This window comes from Cryptomeria japonica, chromosome 6, assembly GCF_030272615.1.
Source record: "Cryptomeria japonica chromosome 6, Sugi_1.0, whole genome shotgun sequence".
Lineage (NCBI taxonomy): Eukaryota > Viridiplantae > Streptophyta > Pinopsida > Cupressales > Cupressaceae > Cryptomeria > Cryptomeria japonica.
Window position 1 is genome coordinate 677,249,336 of NC_081410.1, and position 10,335 is coordinate 677,259,670.

General features: G+C 32.3%; 1 protein-coding gene across 1 annotated transcript; it reads right to left on the reverse strand.

Annotated features, from left to right (window-relative positions):
* Window positions 1-4,862: 4,862 nt before the first annotated feature.
* Window positions 4,863-7,135, reverse strand: LOC131044308 (extensin). Its single transcript, XM_057977610.2, has 2 exons — window positions 6,942-7,135; window positions 4,863-5,611 (listed from the first exon to the last, which is right to left on the reverse strand). Exons 1-2 carry the CDS (start codon window positions 7,105-7,107, stop codon window positions 5,079-5,081), a joined length of 699 nt encoding a protein of 232 aa, XP_057833593.2. The 5' UTR covers window positions 7,108-7,135; the 3' UTR covers window positions 4,863-5,078.
* Between the last annotated feature and the right edge of the window lie 3,200 nt (window positions 7,136-10,335).

Below are 10,335 nucleotides of genomic sequence, written 5' to 3' on the forward strand. Positions count from 1 at the left end.
ATGTCATATCATATCATATCATATCATATCATATCATATCATGTCATGTCATATCATATCATATCATATCATATCATATCATATATCTAACCCTAGAATCATGCTGTATATATAGATCTCTTACAGCAGTGATCTGATTCATTGCTTCGATCTTACAAAAAGATTCTTCAAATGAATAACTAAACAAAATATCTCATAGGTTAGATTGGCCTTGTAATCATACATAATTTCATAGTGCAATTTCCAATGCAAAAACGGTTAGATGTGCCTCGATCTTGTAACACATTTTCATGTGCATGTCCAGGTTCAATGTATCTAGTAAAACATTTCACTCAGTGAATATCAACTTGGTGAGTTAACTTTACCACTCAGTAGCCATGAACCTTTACTCGATAAACAGCTTGGTGATTACTGTGTTCTGTGACTGCTTTCTTCAGTAACCGACTAGACTGTTCATACTGACTTCTCTGTCTGTACTGACTGCATGATTTGGTAATACTAACCGACTAGAATATAGTATGACTTTGGATATGAAACTAATGGCAATTTGATAAGTAGTAACAACAATTATCCATTACACCCTGGGACGAGCACTTTCCCCTTGCCTCTAATTCCAAAACTTGTTTCTCAGAGAAATTTTTCCCCTTACCTAGAGAAACATTAATATCTATAATTCTTGGGAGCACTTGTGTACCTACATGTTTAGTCTCACGCTTTTCCAAATGATCTGTAGAAACACTTGGATCCACAAATAAACGTTCGGTTCATGAAGGAAAGAAGGATATGCCTCCAAATTTACAACAAGGTACTCCACACCGTTTGTCCTCTCTTCCATTTCTGTCTCAAGCAACCTTTGAATATCCTCATAGGGGATTGCTTTCTCTACTTCCGCTATTTCCTTTTCTTCATCCTTTGCCATTGAGAGTTCACCTTTCTCACAACAAGTAATAACGACATGCACATCCATTGTTAGATGTTGTTCTAAAACCTTTCTTGGGCCACTCCCTACTTTCTCCATTTCAAGACCATCCCCAGATCTCTATACACTTTCAAGACCCATCATATCCATTTGTATTCCCTACTCACAAAGTCTTCTTTCTTCCATGGAGCTCAGTCTTTCCTCTCCATCCCTACCTTCTACTCATAACAGAGAATTGATCTTGTTCACATTCCTATCCTGTTCCAACTCCTTACCCTTCCGATCTTTGATACAATCTTCCACTACATGGCCTATGCCTTCGGATTTCTTTCAATTCTCCACCATTTCTTCTACTTCAATCTGTTGAAGCCAAATCCCTTCCGTAGAACACAAGTCTATCATGTTTGGAAGGGGTGGGAAGGGTCACCAATAAATACAAATCCTAACATTAATGCTAAAATCCTTCTTCTCAACCACATCATTCGCACAGATAAACCTCCCTAACTATTCCCAAAATTTCAAAGTCTCAGAGTCCTAATATTCATTCGAGAGCTTGTATAGACAAATCCAATTGGGATCTCTTCAATGTTTTCTTTTAATGGATCAAAACTTGGTGACCAATCTCGAATATAGACTCCCATACCCCCCGTCATAAATGACCCATTATGCAAAATATCTTGTTTCTTTGAAACATTAACACTAATCACCAAAAAGAACCCATTAGGTAGAGTATTCAAAATAAATGTTTACCCCACTGCTCATCACAATATTTGCTGACTCTGGGAAAGGTCAGCCATTCCCCTCCCCATTTCAAGAAAAAATCTCTTTCCCTAAGCATTTCCACTGCCTCTTTCCATTTCCTTATTTTCTATGCACAAGGATAATGTACGTTTAGGAGAGGTATTGATACTAGCCTTTTGTGCCTTCTTTTGTTCTCCATTTCCTTTTGGTCTCCAAAATTTGTGTTCAATCTCTTTTAAGCTATCGGGAGGCCCAACATCCCAACCACAAAAAACCTTGTTGTTTTGTTGTTTCCTCCATTCATATTGGTGCTCAAAATATTTTATCAAAACCTGCTTGTGTTTCCTACGATCCTCATCCTCTCAACCCCTCCTTGGGGGTTTCCAAGCTTTGTTTTGGAAGCCTGAGCGCCTAGCTTGTGTTGGAGGATCTCGTGCAACTCACCGTTTGCTAAACCCTATCCATCCTCCCCGCAATGCCATAAATTAAATTTCATCCATTAGACCACCCTACAATTATACTTATTTTCCAAGTAATTTAAGAATATAATTCATTTTAATTGCCTCTACCATTCAATCTAACTTTCCACTTATAAATTTTCTAAACTAATAAATTCTAAAATGTGTAAATTTTCTTTACTTTCTTTACAATTTTTTATTTTATTTTTTTATATTCATAATATTCTTAATCTTTTAATAAAATTTAATTAATTCCAACAAATAGATCTTTTTTTTAACATATCACTATGGTTCCAGTGGGGACAATGCCATTAGTCTATAAAACAAAATGATAAATGAATTGAAACCTATGGAGGCTTATATATGAGATGGTTTTGGTAATGAAGTAGTAATAACTATATTTTATAATTAATATAAATTTAAAAATTGTATTTTTGATGAATAGGCCTTCTCTATTAATAAGAAATATTAAAGTACATCTTCACAAAAAAGGGTCGGGGGATATGAGATCACCCCATGAGAGTCACTCGGCTAGGAAACAAAAAAAACAAGTTATTCATCAAAAAACTTCCTCGGGAAGCCAAAGTAGAGGCAGCTGAGGGAGGAGGATCAGGGTCATCTTTTTTTCCCCATACATCAGCGGGGCTAGGAGTCGGGTGTGGCACAGACCACCCATCTTCTGGATCTCTTTCAATTTCTCCTTCCTCCTGCCTGCAGGGCGAGATCGCCAAATCCAAGCGAGGAAACTTGGAAGTGGTGGCTGAGGGCCACCCAAAATCAATAGCAGCAGGAGGAGCAAAGGCCAGGAGCATCAGAGGGCCACCCTAAAAATTGTATTTTTAATTTTTTAATTTTTAAATTTGTTTTTTTATCATTATTTCAATTTAATGAATAGTATATTAGTGGTGTGTTTCAATATAAAAGTTGGTAGATAGTCTTATTTTATGATAGGTTCTAACTTTTAGTTTTTTCATTTATTAGTTCCGCCTCCAACTATAGGCCACATCTTTAAAAACAACTAACTAGTGAATAAACTTTATAATAGCAACCAATCAAAATCAATTGAAAAAATATTTTCCAATGTTTAGAAATATTTGATAAGGAAAAGTAAACATTTTGTACAGATATGTTAAAAAAAACAAAACTGATGATTGTGTTTCATAAAAGTCGTCAATTTAAGTATGATTATTTAAATTCAATTAAGCCTAAAAAGTAAAACATAAAAATCAAAATCAATAATAATAATATAATTTTGTTCAATAATTAAATTTCAACTTATTTTAATTATTGGATAAATTTTACATAATTATTATAAAAAAATAAAAAATAAATTACTAAAATCATAAAAAAATAATTTACTTTCACCTCCACTTACCTCTAATTATATTTATTAAACTATGTTTCATAAAAGTCATCAATTGCAAATGTGCATTCAATTGTTTTATTTAAAAGAAAAAAAAAGCATGTAAATGAAATCTTATTAAATGAAATACACAAGAAATGATAAATTATTATTTTTTGTTTTCAATAAGTAAAAATAATTTTATTGTATGATTATTTAAAATTCAACTATTAAACTTAAAAAATAAAATATAAAAAATCAATAATAATAATTTTGTTGAGTAATCAAATTTAAGTTTATTTTAACTATTGGATAAAATTTAAATAATAATAATAATTAAATAGTAATAAATATTATTATTTAAAATAAATAAATTACTTTTACCTCCACTTTTCTTCAGTTATATTTATTAATCTGTATGTAATAAAATTCATCAACCTTTGAAATAATTAAAATGCATCTCTATAAATCTAAAATTCATTTTCATTTAATTTATTTTGTTCATATTATTTGAAAAATTAATTAATATCTACATTTATTCTCTTCTCAATTTTTTAACTTGTCAAATTCAAATAGCAAAACAAATTTTTATTACTAAGTTTAATGTTAATATAGCATTAAGAATAATTACTAGCATATTTACCTTTAGAGGAATATAGATAAAATAGGTAGAAAATGTCATATTTGTTCATTATTCTACTTAAAAATTATTATATTGTATTAATAGTAAAATATTATTATATTATGATATTGTAATTGATATTAAATTATTATTAAGATATAATTATATTATTAAGTTTTAATATATTACACTTTCAATATCTAATAATGAACAATATTAGATTGAGATAATTATAAAATTAAGATGATGGAGATAGACATAATATTAGTAAAATGAAGAGTGAGTAGTAGTTGAGAAGTGGAAACGAAAATATAATTAGCATTAAATAATTAAAAATAACATAAAATTAAAAAATAATAATAATAATTTCTTTTTGTTTTCTTTGCATTCATATGTGATTATAATACATCTTTCATAGGCTAATTCTATAATGGCAATGGGCATTTTATCTCAAAAACAATTAGCAAGTTCGATGCATTAGGCTTTTTCCATGTGTTTAACAAAAAGTACAACAAGCATTGTTTTTAAAAATGGTTAATTTTTTTTATTTTACTAATTGTTTGAAAAATAGATTTTTTATTTTATTTTATAAAATTGTACACATAATGATCTTTATCTTGATTTAAAAAAAACAAAAAATAAACGAATGACTGCTTTTATTTTATTTTAAAATTTGATATCTACCAATATATTTAAATAGATTTTAAAAAATATAAACATGCTAATAACAAGTCAAATGAATTAAGTACAATTGAGTACTTAGAAACTGGAATTGCACGGTTGCGTAATTGCATAATTTATTTCAATACTGTGGAAGTGGAATCTGCTAAGACTTAGAAATTATATATATGATGGCATAGCCAAACAGTACTACAAATACTATTATTCTAAACAGACCAGTAGAAATCTATTAAAGCTGAAATATCTGCTCCATGCTTACTAATTTCATAAACAACAAATACCAGAAAAGACATAGCTGATTAACAGAAAAGGGCACTACTTCATTGGAGGAGGTGCAGGCAGGGTGGGAAAGGCTACGGGAGGGAAGGGGACTGAAAATGGTAGAGGAGGAAATGGCAAGTTTGGCAGGGGTGGAGTAGGTGGAAGAAGAGGAAGAGGAGGAGCTTGTATAGGAAGAGTAAGAGGAGGAGCTTGTATAGGAAGAGGAGGAGCTTGTATAGGAAGAGTAAGAGGAGGAGCTTGTAGTAGCAGTGGTGGAGCTAAAGTCTGCTTTGATTCTGCATAACTGGGTTTGCAATAGGAAGAAGGGCGAAAGGCTAAGGGAGGAGAGTTGTAAGTTAAAACTCCATTGTTGTTTGAGGCCAAGGTGATGTGAGATGCTGTGGCAATGGAGGGCATGTTGCAGGACTGTTGTGGACTGCTCACAAGGCGTACCCCACATTTGGAATGAACAACTGAGGGGTTTAACTCCACCCTGAACTCTCCATTCTCCCCTGTTTTTCCTTCAACTGAAATGCTGCCCGTTTTCAGCTTCCTCTTCATGTTGCACTCCACTGCAACCACAGCTCCTGTTGCATTGAAAATCCCATTTGATTATTTGTTAAACATGTCTATATTTTTTGCTGCTGTTTCTGGATTCGATTGTGTGTACTTTTTTTATCAACGTTTTGGAGCACATTCTGTGATCCATCATCAGGATTTTAGAGAGCTGAAAGAGTAGAAAGATGGATCACAGAGAATGATCTGAAATGTTGATATAAAAATATGCACACAATCGAATCCAAAAACAGGAACAACAAGCAATATAGATTGTGGAAAATTGATATCTTTAATGTCTACACTTTTACAAATTTACCACCAATTTTATATGAAATAAAATATTTTCAAATAATGATACAGTAAAATCATGTACTACTGTCATTATATAAGCAAAAGATGAAGATTTCAAACAGAAACAGCGGATTACAGAAAAGAGTGCAATCTTATATAATAACATCAGCTTTCAAACTGTCAAGTTTATATTTTAAGAGTGCAATCTTATATAATAACATCAGCTTTCAAACTGTCAAATTTAAAAAATATACTTTAAGCTTTGATTTGTTTAGGTGGCTTATCTTAAATCACAGTAATAGGTGTGGACTATTGAAGAAGCCAGTGTGATTTCATATGAGCCATTTAAGCAAGTCAAAGCTTAGAATGTGTTGTATGATGTGAAACCTTCCAAATGAAAACCGTTAAAGAAACAATCCAAGACAAACATCAGCTTCTAAATTCAAATGAATTGCTTTAGCAAGTTAAAGTTCAGAATGTGTTTTTAAGCTGAAACCTTCCAAAGGAAATCAATTGATCACAAAAAAAAGAAACAATCCCATGTAACAACATCAACCTCTAAATTCAAATAAGCAGCCTAACCAAATCAAAGCTTAGTATGTGTTATTAAGTCAAAATCTTCTAAATGGAAACAATTAATCACAACAAAAGGAAACAATCCCACACAACGACATGAGCTTCTACATTCAGATAAGAGCTCAGTGTGTTGTTTAAGCCAAAATCTTTAAAACAGAAACAACCGATCACAACAAACAGAAACAATCCTGCACAACAATATCAACTTCTAAACTAAATTAGTCGACTTCAACAAACAAAAACCACCCTGAAAAATAAAATCAATTTCTGAATGAATCTACTGGCAAACAAATTGTGCTGATCGCAAGATCCCAATATCTTAAAGAATGAGACTGAGATTGTGCCCCAGATAACTTTTAAAGAAATGGATACCTCTCCATACTTGACTCTCATAGTGAAGACTCACAATTACTCTTCTATAAAACAACTAAATAATTTGATATATAACCCTCCAACCAAAAAAAAAAAAATTACAACATTGCAACAACTTACCAGCAATAACATGAGTATTTGTGTCTGTCAATTGACGTTGGCCACATGTGTCGCAAAAGACTCTTCCCTTCACCACAACATTGTTTGGCTGTTGAGCAGAGCTTTCCTTGGCCAAACGGGTGAAGCAGAAGATGCACAACAGAATTGTTGCGTATTTGGAAGCCATTGAAGCTAACCTCAGATAACGCCCTTCAGTCCGTTCCTCTCTCTTTATACCCACTACTTCATGAGCCCTGAAATATTTTGTATCCAATCGAATGTTCTATTCCATTTCCAAAACCAAACTGTCTTTTTTTTGGTATATTGTATACACCTAATTGTACAGGTAAACAATTTATCCAATCGAATGTTCTATTCCATTTCCAAAACCAAATTGTCTATTTTTTAAATTTTTTTTTCGTTTATGTCTACTTAAACTCTTTGTATACACCTAATTGTACAGGTAAATAATTTATGTATCTAGTTTCATTCATGCTATCTAATTAAGCTTATCTGTTTACAATTGTTCTTCTCTTTTTTAATAAACAGAAATCGCAATTTGAGATCTATTTATATGTTTTCGATTGTTTAATTTGTAAGTGATGTTCAGGGAAGATCCATTGTTTTACTTCTGTGAGTATTATCTAGATGTAATGAGTGTTAAGTGTATCATTTATTCTCACCAGAGATGGATTCATGATAACCTTTATTAATGAAACATGAGTCAATGAATTTAACTCAAAAACTACACAACTGAATTCTAATAGTAATATCATAAAAAGAGCTTGTTAGTACTTGAGTTCAATCCGTTTTTCTTAACTCTAACATTTAGTTTTTTTGTTTTAAATTAGAGAAATTATTTTTCTAGAATCTAATTGGTTGAATTTTTTTACATCTTATTGTGCAATTTCATGGATCCACTATCTAAATGAATTTTTTGAGACAAATTTTTAAAAAAGTTTACAAAATATTTAGTATGTCTAAATTTTCTTTTAAAATTTATTTCTGAATCCACTATTATCAAATAAATATTTAACAAATTATTTAGTTCTTAAATTTTCTACCCTCTTTAAAAGGAATGAGACATTCACTAAATTTAAATTAATACCATTCTATTTTTGTCTTTTATATCTTATTATAATAATAATTAAATATAATATATATAATATAATAATATTATTAATAATATATATAATATAAAAAATATAAATATTATAAAATATAAATTGATAATATTATTTTAATTAGACTATGATTATCCTCATACAATTTAATAATATAATTTTTTTGATAGTAAAAAAATATTATTAATAATATAATATTAATATTATAATATACTTATGATATAATAAATGTGTTTAAATTGAAAAAAATGACAAATGGCTTTGCATACGAATAATTTTCGCAATTCCTATGCGACAACTAACTTGCTTTTGAGGCTTCCTTATGGCAACTATCTGGGCTATGCAAATCGATTTTCTGTTCTTGCTAGCAGACACCAGGATGATGGCAATAGTCTTATCTCAGAAGCAACAAAAACACGAGATCAACAGACATTTTTTGCGAAGACCAAATATTCGTTGATAGATATGGGAAGGGCTCCCCCTCCTCCCCTGAACACTGACAACCAGAATTGGCAGAAGGTTGGACGCAAGCAACCCAAATGCCCAACAAGTGGGGAAAATCGTCAACCAGTATGCCATGACCGTCGTCCACTGCGTTATACAGAGAAAGGTTTTCTAAAACCTACCCATAAAGACAGAACCATAAACCGGGGAAACACTATCCGATGGAAAATTACAGAGAAGAATTTGTGGGGCAAGGAAACCCTAGCTAGACATTCACTGCACCACCATCAGAAACCATCAACGGATAAACAAATTAAGGGTGACCAATCAATGCGTCCATCAGCCATAGAGGAAAGGCTAGTGATAGAAATTGACAATCAAATCCTAACAAAGCATCAGAGGCACTGCAAAGAATTCGTCATCTTTGCTCGATGGGAAGGTATAGGTACTCCAGCCGAACAAATCATTGAATGGTTAAAGACATCCATTCAGGGCCTGGTAAGTATCAACTTCCTCCCTGAAAGTTTCCTTTCAATAGAATGTAGCAATCTAGATTTGAGAAATAGGCTTCTGAATGGGGATATTTCGGCATATAAGGGTTTTTTCTTAGAATGTTGGGAATGGCAACCCCTTTTTGATCCATCCCGTTTAAAACCTTTTATGGTAAATAGAGCAATATCAATTGATAACTTACCAGTAGAACTTCGTAATTCAGAAATCTTAAGAATGATAGGCAATAAGTTAGGGAAATTCGAAAGTGTAAAAAAAACCCATTTAAATTCTCAAACAATGTTCTCATGGTGAATATGGATATCAATATCAATACTTTAAAAAACATAGTTTTAAAAATCAATAACCACATTTTAAACGTCGAACCTTCCTTTTATAATGGCCCCATCATAGATGATATTCCTAGGAAAACCTCACCTGTGATGTCACACCCCCGGATAAAACATAATAAAGAGGGTGTCAAAATTAAATTCATGGAAGGAATTGGGGGTTTCACTCTGGAAGGCGATGAGTCTTTAAAGATAGAAACTAAGCATCAAGCCTCTGCAACGGATACAACATTGGATCGATGCTATGAGTCCTTATCTAAGGACTACTTGAATAGGTAAATAAACTCCCCCTTCCTCCCATCTCTGGAAGTAGTTATGACAAAAATAGTTGAACCTTGGAACAAGGAACAAGATTTAGAAGATGGGGAGATTAGTGAGCCACCAGTGCAGAAGGAACTGTCGTGTATATGCACTCAAGGGGAAAACCTAAATATTAACTTTGGAATAAGTATAGACTCGGGGAAGGAAATACTAAGCCCCCTGGGGCATTCAACAAAAGTAAAATTATCCCTTTCAGAGCAACCACCGGTGAAGGAAATGTGTCCCCCTGTTAAGGATAAAGGATTTGAGCAAGAATAGCTGACAACACAAGATAAGGATATGGAGGAAAGTGGGGGGGGCAGAGGAAAATAGACCACCCCAGAATATTGATTCAGTGGTGGCAGAAGTGGAAGAGAGAGAACAAGTAGAAAGGGAAGTCAACATTATTTCCAACTTTATTGGGGAAGAAGTAGTTAATGACCTAATGGAATAGTTTGTGACTCCGAAGAATTGGAAAGGCAGAGAGAGCTATATGTGAAAACTTTAGTGGATAGTACCAGAGTTAATATGGAAATAGAAGAATTTTTCATTGACCTAGATAATTTGGAAAATGAGAACCCAAACATTCTAGGCATTCATAATACAGGGGAGAGCAAAGACTCTCCTGACTGTGCCAAGTCCATAAAAAATATGGACCTCAAGGATGTTAACAGGGAAGTTTTGGATCAAGGGATGGATGAACCTCTC